Source organism: Corvus hawaiiensis, chromosome 30, assembly GCF_020740725.1.
Source record: "Corvus hawaiiensis isolate bCorHaw1 chromosome 30, bCorHaw1.pri.cur, whole genome shotgun sequence".
In the NCBI taxonomy this organism is placed as follows: Eukaryota; Metazoa; Chordata; class Aves; order Passeriformes; family Corvidae; genus Corvus; species Corvus hawaiiensis.
The window spans coordinates 12,856,862-12,872,341 of NC_063242.1; the positions used below are offsets into that span (position 1 = coordinate 12,856,862).

Sequence of the window (15,480 nt, forward strand, 5' to 3'; positions counted from 1 at the left end):
AAAAATGTAAGGTACCTCAGCAAGAAGGATAAGGTTCCTACTCCTACTGCTACTTGGTTCTCTACAGAAAGGTCCATCTTAGTCCATCTTGGTCCATCTTAGTGTGGACTTCTTAGAAAAATCAAGTCAAACCTTCTGAAGAGGACAACAAAGCTGAATGTACAAAGCTCTTCACATTCAGCTTATTTAACTGATCATTAGAATGAATTCTTCCTTACGGTAATAAATCCTCTGTCCTATGTAAATTCATCTTGTATGGACAGTGAGGTAGGGATAAAAAGCAAGGTAAGGATTGAGAGCACAAAAAACCAGTTTTAACTCCCAACCCATTTCTTCCAAGCCTTACCATAAAGTTTGAGCTGAGGAACAACAGGGAAGCGAAGAAGAACTCAAACCCAATTGCTCCCATGTATAACTTTCACAATTATCCCCACCCACATTGCCACTCTGATAAAATACTGAAGCAGCTTTTATTACAGACACAAATATCCATCTCTAAGATGGATATTTGAAAATTCCAAAACTGCACTGAGTTATGTATTATAGCAAAGGTCAGTTACTTCACTATTTATTTACAAAAATAAAACCAACATATAAAAACCAAACAAAACTGATAAAAACATCTTTACCTACAGAAACAATTCCCCTAGAATGTGTGTCTCTACTTTCTCTGAGCAAACTAAAGTTTTATATCAAAAATGGCAAAAGATAATGCATTATCACATAAAGAAGAGGAAGATGGTATTTTTGTAACATAACAAAAAAAATACAATTTAGTCCAGCAAAAATACTAGCAGGGTTGAGGTTTTTTCCCATAATATACCAGTGTATATAAAAAAGAGTACTGTATAGTAAAATCAAGATGTTATCAAAAATTTGTGCTCAAGACAGTGTTTACAGCTTTTATATACTCACTTTTCCAGAAAGCTGAAATTTTAATTTGTGTTTCCTACTCGGATTTTCAACTGGGTAATACTCAAGGTCCCAGAACTGGGAGTAGTCTCCTTTATCTCTAGGTAAAAAGATTACAGCAACCTACAAAAAAAAAGAGAAAAATTTTGCAGAACATCACCAATCTTCACATCTTCACAATTTTACCTGTACAAAGTTATGGTTCAGCCACCACAAAATTTACACACTACAGAACACACATGGAACACACAGGTGATCTTGAAGAAAACTATACAAATAGCTATCCCTCCTTTGCTCACAACTGGAAAATATTGGATGAAATATGTCATGCAAGCAATTTTGAACAAAATTTGAGTTCAGATAATCTGCTTTAAGCGAAGTCAGCAAGTGCTGGCACAATTACTTCTGTTAGTAAAATGGAGAGAAAGGGGACCAGAAAGGGAAATATGTGCACCTGAAAAAACCATCCTTCATCTGGCAACTAAGCTGTGAACAACTCGGCTCCTCCAGCTCCAAATCTGTAAGCACACTATGCTAAAATTACTAGAAGGCCTGAAATTTAAACCAATGTGTAAGCTATGAATTTGATCATCCTTAAAGGTCAGCTATGTAACAAAGGCTTGTCTCCATATAGTGCTGTACCAGGTAATTCAAGAAGAGATTTGCATTGTCTTCAGAATTGAGGTTGAGGGAAGAAGAGAAAGAGAGCAGCAGATTAGAGTAGACCACTACAGTTATATCTAAGTAGCCAAACATCATATCCACTGCAAAAAACCAGCCAATCACTGTACCTTATCAGCTCCAGCCCACAGCCTGGCATGCCAGTGATGTAAATCTTATTCAAATAGGCCTGAACTAGGATTGCTAAGGCAAATACAATTGTTTAAATTCAAATAACGGCTTGCAATATTATGAAATTACCAGAAACTGGACAGGAATACTTTTTTTCTATTCTTCTAAATAGATGACAAATTGCATCTTTATAGAAATAATGTCATAATAATCCATAACAATTAAAAGATAGGTGTTCACAAAGATGAAAAGATAAAACTCAGGTAGCATTGTGAGAGAACATGAGGGAGGAAAGACCCTTACAAACCCATCCAGTCTGTCCTTGGATGTGCTTTATAATTGTGGTTATGAAACCCTCTACTGGCCAGGAGATAAAATTGTAAGTCAATGAAACCAAGTTTAGGAACAGACAAGAGTTCTTGAACAAGTATGTCAGGAATGCTTCAAGGAAGGGAATCAGGTTCTCACACTAGGTTTGTAAGAAGCCAGTACTATTTTCCATTTTCTTCTGAAATTTTACAAAACATTTAGAATAGTTTTCTATTCTAAAATATTTTGTTCTTAAAAACCCCCAAAGCATAACACAAACACGCCACCACTTTGAAATCAAACTACTTTGATTGCATGACTTCTTAGAAGCAACTCAGCTGAATTACAGACTACCTGATACACTCCAAGACCCAATACTGAAAGGCCAACATTTTATCATCATCAGATGAAATTTATTTCTCATTTAAGATCTTACTTTACAATTGAGATACACTAATATGCCTGAAATATTTATAAATGTTTACCTTCTCTTGTCCATGAGCTTCAAGAGTACCAGAAACATGGGAAAATCTGAAAACGGAGTAAGTAACCCTATAAACACAGCCACTTCCATCCACATCCTGCAAATACATTTATGAGTCAGATTCAGAAGGGAAAGGAAAAAAAAAACCTGAAACCACACAATACACCCACACATACACCACCCTTGCAGAGGACTGAGGAAAATACACCCAATTGAGCTGCTTTTAAGTGAAGAATTGATATTGACTCCCTAAAAGCAAATTAATAAAGACTGAAACTACTAAATCCAGTCACCACAACTACCGACTTCCAGTTCAGAGGTGGTGCACTGGCAGGAACATGACATAATCCATCCCATGGGGTACTGGCAAGAGTGCTACATAACCATTTTTCATCATTTCACAACAATGGACCATAATAATTCTAGGACAAAATCAAAATTATCATCACAGCATTTCAGACTATCAAAAAAATAGGGGAGCATTTACAAATAGCAACAGCTAGGCACAGAAACAGCACTGTAATTAAAATATCCTTGACCTAACTCAAATTTCTACAGATACCACATACAGTGCAATTTCAGCAGCACAAGTCTGAAACAAGGCAAGTCTGGCATTATGGAGCCAAAAAGAGACACCGATCTTTCATTTATGCTTGATTACTTAATGCAATCTGGATGATGATACTGTATGAGCACAAGCAAACTCAGTAAAGCAGTAAGTGAACCAGAAACTGTCCCACAGAGCACTGATTCATTCACAGTCAGGGAGCACATTAGAGATGAAAAAAAGGAGCAAAACATTTCTCTGATATGGATAGTGAAAAAAAAAACTTTGTAACTGAGGTCATGCTCAAATATATACTCCTTCTTGAGAGGCAGCAGGGGGGGAGAGCACAGCAGAAAGAGAGAAGCTAAAATAAACCCAGGGATTTGCATAAAACTCCCCATGCAAGCATTCACTCACTTTAACATAGGGTGGTGCAAAAGATGACAAACTCCACTTTAGATTTTCATTCCCTTCATTCTCCATTTCCAGGTAACTCTCTAAAAGAGAAATAACAGAGTAGTATATACTAAACGTCTTTGTTCAAGTATCTCTGGTGTAAAGAGTTAAGCAGAAACCGTTTCTAGATGAACAGAAGTTTAATGGAAACAGTTTTCATTATAACAAATCTCAAGAGTAGACTCAAACAAAGCACAGTCATAAACTTTATAGAAGCTTATACACAAGAAATTTAGACCTCACCAAAAAAACCCCAAAAGATATCCAACTCCTTCCATTATTTGATCACTCAGAGACAAAACACTGAGAGTATTCCAGTCTGGGACCAAATAAAGTTGTATCAAAAAATCTGTTTTGTTACTCAGCATACATATAAATACATGTCTCTTGGCAAGAATTAATAGGACAAGATCATCTCAGTCTAGAATAGCACTTTAAAAAGTTTAGCTGCATATAAACATTATATATGACATTTATAAACACTGGAGTAGTATATTACAATCCTCTTTCATAATTTTAGCAACAAAAGCCCAGATATAATTGATAAAATTAAGCCTTGAAAGTCCTCAAGTCTGATAGAGAAAAAAATTGATGTCAATGAATCATTAAAAAAACCCTCACTACCTAAATATAAGTACTACAAAAAAAAAAGCGGTATCTAGGTACCAGAACGAGAGTTCCATAGAGTTACTTTGAGAATTTTAAGCATTAAATTAAAAGTACAGACCAAGCATTTCAGACTCCACTACCAACACTGTCCTCCTCAATCACTATGTACCAAGACAAGGACAGCCAGCCTCATAGCTGATATTCCTACTGTCTTAAGGAAGACTATTTATTTCCCTGCTAAACACAGATTTATCTCATATCCTATGGGCATAAGCACAGATGAGAATGGATCTACTGCAAAGGTGCACTGAGCCAAAAGAGTTTCAACTAGACACAGTAACCTTGTAACTCTCTTTTCCCAGGCACAGTGTAGTTGCATTCATCAAAGTGGCTTAAAAACCCAGCAACTGATTTGCCTGTATGCAAACCTGTCCGTGGAAAAAAAGGTATACTGTATCAGGAGAACTCAAAGGAAAAAAAAAGAGGAAAAGAAAAGAATAGCCTTTCAAACCGAAGGCAGAAGTGGGGAACTGGTCATTCACACTTATCAGACTAAGAGAACAAAACCAAAGTCAAGGCACTGAAGTTCCCAAACATGCCATACAGTAAACAGCCTCTGAACACAAGATACTACAGATTCTATATTTAATAAATAAGCCCTCTTACCTGAGCTTTGACCAAGTCTTGTTTTAGGAAAAACAATGTTACTGTTCTTTATCTCCATTTTTGTTAGAGGGAACCTGGGGAGAGACTTTGCCACATCAACAGTAGGATTTTCGGACTGTGGAGGAATTACATCACATCTTCTGCATGGAAAATCTGCTCCAGATACACTCTGTGCGACAGCCTCTTGAATAAGCACTTTAATAAACTTTCACAAGATTTGGAGAAAAGCAAAGTTTTAAACAGTGAATATTGATATATTAATAAGTCAAACTATTTAGCTCTATTTCTTTGAGCTGCAAGAGCTTACGTTCAGCTTTACAACAGAGGAAAGCTCTCATATATTAAATCCCCAGGTCTACTCCAACCTCAAAAGTTTGAAGATTCTAGGACAAGTTTAATTTAGGAGAAAAGGAATATTCACTGAAAATTTGCTATATAGGTATTTGAATTTAACAGGAATAGTAATTTCAACTAGTTTAACTGACAATTCCTACAACATTCTCTGTTGCAGATACTGGAAACAGAACTGCCTCATTCAGAAGGAGCTTTGTGTTCACTTTTGCTACATAATTAGAAATTTCAAAAGTTTCAGTTAATGGCTAATAAAATCTTAGCATACTTTTTGCTGATTTGGAGAGGTAGCAAATAAATGACAAAAGCATTATAAACTACCAGATTTCCTATCATTTGATGGGTTTTGCTACATTCTCTACACTTGTCCTAGTAGATTTCTTAAATCCTTTTCTCATATTGTAGAATATAACATGGTTAACTATGTGCACAGTTATCACTTCCTTCTCAACAACTTCCCTGTTTGTTTGGGTTTTTTGAAGGCAGTTTCCAATTCTGTATCATACCTCACATTTCCCTCCATGCAAAAGGAAAGGAGATACAGTTTTATCCTTTCAGTGTCTATTTCTCTCTCCATGCATTGTTACAAATAACCCAAAACACACACTGTCTGTAAAAATTTTTTTAAAAGTCTCTTTGGGAGAGATTACCAAGGAGCCCTTTGCTCTTACACTGACAAGAGAAAAACTGTTGGCTTCATAAATTTTATTTCTATGCTTCACCTTAATCAGGGAAAAATCTTGGATTAAAATCCATGAGGAGCCAAAACCTGTTCTAGACATTCTTTGTCACAGACCTGTCATCCAGAAGGTCAAGTTTACCTTAAGGGAGCTCAAAAGGAGCTATGATGACTTGTCCAACAACCTCTTCTGACTTCTTTTATTTTAAAATATGATGCAGATATGATACAGACTACTTTTGTGCGTGCACACCTACATATATGTACGTAGCATTTCAGAAAATTATGCATAAGGCAGTGGTGAGTGCAATTTTGTTGGCAATTCAGTTAAAGTGTTCACATTGTAGTATTTCTTCAGAGATGAATGAACTAAAAATCTCACTTTACAAAATGGCATCTCAACTACTTTTTTTAAGAGAACTTTAAAAATTAAGAAGAATAATGGAAGTTGACAGAGCTGCTGACTCAAATCTAAAAGGTTTTGGCAACTTCATTAGAACTGACAAAGTAAAATAAAAAGTTGCAATCTCCAATCTCAAGTAAACCACGTACCTTTAGCCCGTTATCACAACGGATATAGATCAGGCCACTCCAAGGAATTAATGTAGGTCTTGTGGCAAGTGCTGGATTAGGACTCACCAAAATTAGGGTACTGCCCCTAATAAAAAAAAAAAACCAAAATCAACTAGAACGATTCTCATATTAGAATAAATATCTACCACAATTGTCACTAGCCCCTCCCAAAAAAGGATGCACTTTTAAGATAGCAGGTAAGTGAAGATGCTCTACAGATCATTAAATTTAAGGTATCAGATATTCAATATGTTAAGCTTTAATAGCCATGATCCCAGGGCCTTCTTTCACCATCACTGAGAAATCAGACCACCTCTTTTCGTAGCCTAACTCAGTTCAAGAATTCTGTGGGCTCCAGCCATCACAGTGCAGAGGCTGGCTCCTGTCCTGACAGGATGACTGCCCTTGGCACTGCAGGGAGATGGTCATGAAAAATAGAAAACTGGGCAAGTGTAGCTTGCTGCGCTTAAGTTAGCTGTTCCCACAGGTCAGCTTCCTACTTGCAGACCTCTGTTCTTGATCCAAACTATTTACCTGGACCCAAAATGTGAGGATTCTGCCCACTCTTTTCCAGTGAACACATTTTAAAATTCTACACTGCAAGAAAATTCCTTGCAGAAGGCCTTCAATACTCTCTTTTTAAGAAATCATCCAGACAATCCTGAATTTAGGGTATGAGACACTCAGTATGTCTTTACTTTCACAGCTACTGGAAAGTCATTCATAGTTACTGCTTTTTGAGACTATTTTTCCTAACCCTTCCATGAAACTCTATTTTGTTCTCACTAGTGATGAAAGTTTCCCAGCAATTTACATCTACATGAATATGAAATTAAGTGTTTAAATGCTATCGACAACGCAGGACCGAAGAGAAAGTACATTTCGGCAAACATCCTCAAGGTTAAAGCAACTACTGAAATACAATTCTGAAAGCAAAACCCATTTTTTGGTGGGAGACTTTTTTTTGGGTAAGATGAAAATAACTTAATAACAGGGTCTTAGAGCTATTCTGAACTGAACCTTAAAAAACCCCCAGAAATTTAGAAGGGAGAGGTGGGCACCTCTTCCAAGCATAAATTGTAAAAGTCTTTGCTGCCATGGGTGAAAAGTCTCATATATATACAGTGATATTATGACTGCTGTTCCAAAAAAATGCCAATTAAGGCACAGGCAAGCTGACACTGGCTTGTCATTATTTTCATACCTACAGGTACTGAGAAGACAAAGGTTGAATGGCAAAACCCAGTTTTCTCAAAATTTAAAAAAAAAAAACCACAATCAAGTTGTGAGGAATATCAGCACATTTGCTAAAGAAAAAACTAAGTCCCCAGAAGAAAAGCCTTCTATAAGAACTGTTATTTTGGGGGTTGTTTGTTGGTTATGGGAAGGGAGGAACTGTTCTTTGTTTTTAAATACACAGCTAAATTTTAAACAAAACACTACTGCAAAAGGAGATTTTTAAAGTTTCAGCTTCACTGGCCATCCAGCTCCTTGAAAAATATGCAATAATAATAGTATTTCCAGGCACAGAAAATTCCTGGCATCCAGATAATTATGTAGGTGACAGAAGAACATTCCCATTATACAGAACAGATAAGGTCCTAAAAAAAGCTAGATTTGCATGTTAGTTGACAAAAAGTCTACACCCTGGAAGTGGAACTAAAATAGTTTCAGGGTACAGTCTAAGCAAACTAAAGTAAATTCCTAAAAACCAGCTAAAATTCATAAAATAGTTACACACTTAAACTAACTAAACTCCACCAAGACCTCACCACACTTCCTCACATAAAGGAACTTATGGAAAGAAACTTACTCTGGTTCAACAGCTCCATGTTGTGGGGTTACAGTAAGGCAGTGAGCTGGCCATGAAAGTTCAAAGGTCAACATTCTATTGGAATTGTTGACAATTTGTACATGTCTAGTGTCTGCTGTTCCACCTGTAACACAAAAAAAAAAGCTAACATGTAAAAAAATTCACAAAAATGCCCAAGATACAGAGATGCACCAATGAAAAAGTATTTTCTGCCCTAATTTCACCCTCACAATACTTTAAAATCTTCACAGGTATGCAGTGTATACTGTATGTATACACACAGCACATCACCTCTGACAATTTATCCAAGAACTGTGTTCAAATCAAGTCTGCATGAAGATTACTGACCAAGCCACACTTACAAACATATTATGCAGTACACTTATCTTAATACTAAAGTGGCTATTTCATTAACTTCAAAAAATACTTACCAATAGAAGGAGATGTCAAAGTCAAATACTCAGGTGTAACAGCCCAAGTCTGCTGAGCATCTGATTTATTCTGAACCAGAACATTAGTTTTTGCAGATAATGAAGGACCCTGAGGTCCTTTAACAGGAAGAACATCCAAAGTTGCAGTGGTATGTCTGACAAAGTTCTCAAACCTGAAAAAAAGACTGCATTAAGCAAAAGCAGTAGAAAAAAATCCCATGAGTAATTATAATAGCCTACTTTTAGTATTTATCAAAATTTTATTATTAAAGTACAGTGTTTTTTACATGGGCCCTCAATTTAATTCAATTCTCCATTAAGTAAAAAACAATTCAGCAGCTGTATCAGGACACAGCTTTTTCACAGAATGTTTGGAAGTGGGAGGTACCATTTAGAATGGAAGGAACTAAAATAAACAATTATCTTCAGAAGACAATAATATAAAATAACTTGAATAAAACATATACAGAGAAAACAAGTACTGCAGAGACAAATAAGGCAACGTACGTCGTTTCACAGCGACCTCTGGAGATCACCCAGTCCAACACCTCCAAGGAGGGTCAGCTACAGCAGGTTATTAAGGACATTGACCAGCCAGGTTTTTAATTTCTTCATGGATGAAAACTTCACAGCCACTCTGGGCAACCTGTTCCAGTGTCTAACTAACTTCACCAGAAAAAACCATAATTACATACATATAATTACTAATCACAGTTACAGTACCTGTCCAATTCCAAACGGTGTCCAGGAGACTGCTGAAAGCCATCCTGATCACAAGTGGAATATCCAACCACAGAAAGGATAACCCTTTGCATATTTGCATAGAAAAGATGAATATCATTTGTCCCTCGTAGAACATCACACACTAAACATGAGAGTAATAGAGAATTCTAGTAAGAAAAATTCTATAATACTCAGAAATTACACCACAGAGATTTAGGACATAGACCTAGTCAATAATCCATCAGCTAAGAAATCCTAGATCATTCCAAAACTACTTCCTACAAGTTTAGTTATCAGGCATAGCTCAACACTAACATCAAATATAATATATAAATCTAAATACACACCAATTCGAAACTTTTTATTATAAGATATATTAAATATTATATATTAAAAAATAAATATAAAAATATTATAATAGATTTTCCACCTTTATACAAATGCTATATACTAATTTGATTCTATGCCAAATTAGAGTTAGGTCTTACTTTTTTCCTCTAACACTGGCTTAACAACTTCAAAGGATACTCCAGAACCCAAGTATCTAATGTTCACTAGGATTTCACTCTAACTAAAATGAATGATAAAAAAAATCTTTACTTCTCCAAGTAAAGAAAATATACAATTCATAGGGAAAGAATCAGACCACATTTATTCAGGTGTAGTAGCCTTAGAACAGTGAGTAATTCCATATGTGAATATAACTATTTCAAGAATAGGATTTGACAGTAAATTTGTTCATTACACTATGGGATTGAACAGTGGGGGGGAGGGGGGGGGAGGTGCTTTAAGGACCCCTTTAAAATATATTGTATTCTTATTAATGAATTCCTTACTAACAAGCAGAAGAAAAAGTTATTAAATTTAGGAAGGAAAATAAATTTATATTTTGGTGTCATCCAAGTTGTCTGCCTCTCACTTTTCAAATATATCTGTGTACAACAAACTGAATCTTTCTCAATAGGTAATAAGGCAAATACTTTCCAAATAAACTCAGCATTTTTAATGCTATAATATTTACAGATTGGGGTTTCATGTTGCTAGGAGAAAAAAAAACAGAAAATCATTTAAATAAATACGTACTGAATGAAAAAAGGCAAATTCTGTTGTGATGGGTTGACCCTAGCTGGATGTCAGGTGCCCACCAAAGCCATTCTATGACACCCTTCCTCAGCAGGACTGAGGAAAGAAAATACAACAAAGCTTTGCCCAATACAACTGTCCAAATTCAGAATTTTTCTTCTACATTTATAAAAAAAATAGTGAAAAAGTAACTAGGATTCCAGCCAAAAGCACATTTGCCCCACAAAAATAAGTATTAGATTTTTCTTTTAAGAAGTCATAGTCTTACCTTCTGTCACAAGTTGCTCCCCTTGAAATTCTTCATCAAATACAGTGTGTCGCAACAAGTTGTTTTCTGGGATTATGCGTTTTTCTACCCCGGGTTTATACATCACAGCTCTATTAAAGAGGAGACATTAAATTGAACACAGTACTAGAAACAACGAATTGAAAAGATTGGTAAGACTCATAAGATTCCAGCATAATTTTCACTTCATCATTTCTTGACTACACCAAGCTCAAATCTGGAAGCATTCATTTAAAACTGAAGTCTTTTCACAGTCTTAAAATGGTTAAAGAAATACCTGCTCTATTGCTGCAGAGTAAAAGGAAACACTGAAATAATGGTTACCATGTGTTTGTCTTTCCATACTTGTTCTCTGCTGTCAGTCACACCTACCTAGATTTCTGATAAGTACATCAGGCATCTGAGTGATGTTTCAATCACCACAGGAAGCAGGAGAATGCTATTTTGGTTACAAGTGAAAGCCTTTTGAGAGGAAAAATTGACTAGTCAATGTCAGAGCGGCAGCAGGTGCCAGCCAACAGCAGGAACACAGAGCCAAGGAGCATGACTGCCAACAGAATAGAAAAGACTGGGAGGCACAGGCATATAAATAGTCCTGGGTAAAATGGGAAGCTACAGGTCAGCAAGAGGAAATCTGGCACTCAGATAAGGTCAGGGCCATGGAGGAGGAAAGAATACCTCAGCACTACTAACTCTCAGGCCTAAGCTACTTACCAGGCTGCTGACTATATATAATTTTGGAGTAAGGAACTTGAGGCACAAGTCGGCAGATGAGGCAGAGTACTCATTTCACAGTCCTGCCCCTAAGTCTCAAATCATGTTCTCATTCTAATGCACAATTACAGAATGGGGTTGGACTGGCTTAGAGAACTCAGTCACTGCAAGAAATACACATCTCTTTCAAGTTATCAAGGGGTTTTCAGAGAACCTCCCACCAAGAAACAACCAGCTAGACCACTATTTTCAAGAACCATATGCCAGCCTGCTGGCTAATAAAATCAACAAGTCATTTCGCTCACATCATCCAGAATCTGAATTTTAAAAGTTTCCAATAATACCCATGTAGTTGTATTGAGCTTCTAGATGGGTTTTCTGTTGATCTGTAGACCAAAACTGTTCCCTAAGTTTTGAAATCAGGCCTTTAAGGAGGATTCCATGATAGTGAGCATTGCCTCACACAAAACAATTCATACAAAAATCAGGAACAAGCATCTTCTAAGATATCTAAAAGAAGCCAGTTTCCTATCCACGTTGGGAACTCAGCTATTCCATGAGCTTTTTATTCAAAGTTATGCAGTCAAATTCAGCTGTGTTTAATACTTCTTTTGGATAAGAATATATACAATGACTTTCACACATTGTCAGGCAATGACATTTAAAAGCAATGATGAAATAATGCTGTTTTCAAGTTTTGCACTGAATTATGATCGTCAGCACCTTAGAGCTCTACCTAGTCTTAACATTCTGCATTACACTGTACCCCACAGACAGCACAAGTGTCACTTACGTCAATGAAAGCAGAATATGTCATTTCTGTGCGTTTGAGTTATACAAACTGAAATGCAGAATAACATGGCTGCTATCTAAGATCAGCAAGGTATTTTCAGTAAGTTTCCTTAGTGTGTCATGAGTATATGTGGATTTTCTTTTTCTCATATACACATCTACTCAAAGCCATTCTTTGTCAACAGAATTCAGCAAACCAAGACGTGAACCTTGTTCAAAACTTAATGCTCCTGGATATCAGTACTATTCTTTTCATGAGCCTTTTCTTTAAAAATTAAAGTTACATACTCATTAGAAAGAGAGATACCAACACAGAACACAGATCTCTTTCGACACAAAAAAGAAAACATTTCATCAAAACCCAACACACTTGAATTTAAGAAAGTTAAAATAGAATAAAATCCTTAACTAGGATTGTAGGTACAGTATGTAAGCAAAGCCATAAATGAACAAACCCCCATCAACAACTTACAGATGCAAGACTTAATAGATCTTTACCTATCATCACCGTCTGTTAGTTTGTTCTTGCTGGTTTTGGAAGCGTGTTAAAACCATACCTGTGGCACCACATACCTCTAGTTTTGACTTCTTGTTAAACATCAGTCTGTTACAATAGCAAAGCACATCTTACCTGCGATACTGCTGCCTCGAAACTTCATCTCCCCAAAAGAACCATACTGTCGATACCAACATGCTTGTATTGAAGTGCTTTTCCATCGGATTCCATGTTACAGTAATCACCTGATAAAATAAATAGACAACACACGGAGGAAAAAGAAATCTTACTGTTTGTATTAATGTTTGGAATCTGAGTCAACAGATTACTGCAATACAAGTGAAACAGGACATAAGAATTAGGTGAGATTTTAATAAGGAACTAGTCAGACATTTTCTTTGATGACAATTTAAATTCATAAAAATTGCTCAGAATAAAGCACTGTACTTACTTCATGTGTTCCTTCTCTTAATACAAACTTGTCCGGAGACACTGTCATAACCTGAGGATCCATCACTGTTTTTGTCTGCAGGTTTGCCAAGCACAGCACTTTAACATAGGCAGCCCGGGAACCTGTGTTTCTCACGTGGAAGGAAGCTTTCTGTGATCTTGCAGACAATGATCTTTCCAGTGTAACCATGCAGCTATCTGACAACTTTTTAACATTTTCTAAAGTTATATTGCTTGTTCCTCCATATCCAGATAATGGTATCTGGGAGAGAAAAAAAAAACCCACCACCAAAAAACCAGTACTTCAAATGAAAAAAGATTCTTAATAAAATCTATGCGTAACTATGGCAAACTATATAAAGACTTACAGAAAAACAAATGAAAATGTTAAAAATGTGAACTGAAAACCCCTTGCAAGAAATTGAAAAGCCTAAATTTATTCAATCATTTTCAAGTTCTACTTTCAAGTTTGTTTAAGACCTACCTATAGAACAAGACAAGTTCAGATTTTTTAACACTTCTACAGTTAAAATCTTAGGCTATTTTTAATATAGTACATAAAATATTTCATCCTTCACAAAGGAAAAAATTGCATGCAAAATTGATACTAATGTTCAAAGCATAAAATTTAGTGCTCATATGATTTTAACAAGTGTACAGATACCCATAGTATATATCTTGAATTTTCAGGTTTTTTATAGAAACAGTTATTCAGTGCTAGATTTTCAATAATTATGAAAAAAGTACATTTAAAATTATTAGAAGCTATGTTGGGATTCTTACAGTAAACTTAATTCCTGGCTTTGATCGTATCCCCAGCTGTTTGATTTCCAGCTTTGCAAAGCAGCAAGTTACTCGAGTAGGTGTAAACATCAGGTAGATGTTAGTATCTTCTTTGGGGCGGATTTTGAGTTCCCAATTACTGGCTAAGCGTCCTTCTGACCCGAATATACTTTGCAGCTATAAAAACAAAGACATCAGAACTGAGTGACTATAATAGGAAAAAAACACAGCAGTAAAACTTACTACACTTGGAAGGAGGAATTAACTTCTTCAAATTCCACATTAACTCCATTGACAGTGGCATATTTAAAGTTGCAATGCTTAATATGCAATGAAAAAGACAGAGTCCATGATAGTTTATATTCCCCACAATGAACATTTCAAGCCTCTCAGTTTAAACAGGTTTTTGTCCTCAGTCCCCAACCTGTCAAGGCTGAATTTTACCATCACTATGTTAATTGCATCTCAGTGTAAGACTTTAGATTAAAAAATCTGAACATTTGAGGGAAAAAGGGGATATAAATCAATGCAGGTTACATAACAAAAAGACCCATAAGCCATGGTAATTCCTAAAGGCTGATTCTAGTTTTTCTATGCTCCTCTAGACTCCCTCCTACAAGAAGGGTGACTGATGGATCACTCCACCAAGTACTGACTCTGTTGTGATACAGCAGCTTAGAGACCTGTAAACTGAGCTCCAGTTTGCTGCAGCACTCTTATTTCAGCTGCTCCCGAGGTTGCCAGTGAAGCTGAAGCTCTGCTACCACATTCACCTTGGCAGTCTTAAAAGAAATACACAGCCTGCTAACACTTCAGGGCAGAAACATTTTTATTATAAACATAGTCATAAACACTAAAGAAAAATTTTAATGACAGCCACCTGAAAGGAGTCTTGATCCTGGCCTCTTATCAACAATCTTAAATGCTGGGTCACAGATGGAGAGTCATTTCTTAGAGTTAACTTCTTCTCTCTGAAAGATATGTTTGGTTAGATTTTACAGCAAATACAAATTAACTGCATATATTTATTAATGGAAACAATGGAACTGGGACAGTCAATTTTGAAGTAATTTAATGGAAAAAAAAATCACCTCTTGGAACAATAGAATATGTTAGATAGAAAGTTATTTCTATACTGTCAAACTTACACACCCTACACTGTCATACACCACAACACATGAATACTCATATAGCAAAACAATCCCCAAATAACTACATATAAAAAAACAAAAAAACCAAAAAAAACAATATCTGTCTTTTTTGAAGTTCAAATACTGTACTTAACAGCCTGAACTTTGAAAGCAACCAGCAACTGTATCAATACAAAAATTCCTTTAAAATACCCACTTAAGGACACAGTTATGATGAGAATATCCAGAGACACTAAGTTATGTGGAAACAAAGTCTTGAGAGTAGTCTGGCCCAGATTCACTGGAACAGTAGTAAAGAACTAAATTCAGGATAACCTTTCCTTTTCATGTACTTCTCAATGTAATAGCAACACCGAAAGTTATGGTCATTTGACAGAATC

At 36.0% G+C, this 15,480-nt stretch overlaps 1 protein-coding gene across 1 annotated transcript in view; it reads right to left on the bottom strand.

Moving 5' to 3' along the window:
* The window catches only part of CEP192 (centrosomal protein 192), a 71,286-nt gene that overhangs the window by 9,275 nt on the left and 46,531 nt on the right, over positions 1 to 15,480 (bottom strand). Inside the window, exons 38-50 of the mRNA XM_048289166.1 lie at positions 14,830 to 14,920; positions 13,950 to 14,126; positions 13,168 to 13,428; positions 12,852 to 12,961; positions 10,697 to 10,806; positions 9,346 to 9,487; positions 8,623 to 8,795; positions 8,192 to 8,315; positions 6,358 to 6,463; positions 4,776 to 4,980; positions 3,462 to 3,541; positions 2,499 to 2,594; positions 916 to 1,035 (exon numbers count right to left, since the gene is read on the bottom strand). Coding sequence (XP_048145123.1) covers positions 916 to 1,035; positions 2,499 to 2,594; positions 3,462 to 3,541; positions 4,776 to 4,980; positions 6,358 to 6,463; positions 8,192 to 8,315; positions 8,623 to 8,795; positions 9,346 to 9,487; positions 10,697 to 10,806; positions 12,852 to 12,961; positions 13,168 to 13,428; positions 13,950 to 14,126; positions 14,830 to 14,920 — 1,795 coding nt within the window. The remainder of the gene's footprint in view (positions 1 to 915; positions 1,036 to 2,498; positions 2,595 to 3,461; positions 3,542 to 4,775; positions 4,981 to 6,357; positions 6,464 to 8,191; positions 8,316 to 8,622; positions 8,796 to 9,345; positions 9,488 to 10,696; positions 10,807 to 12,851; positions 12,962 to 13,167; positions 13,429 to 13,949; positions 14,127 to 14,829; positions 14,921 to 15,480) is intronic.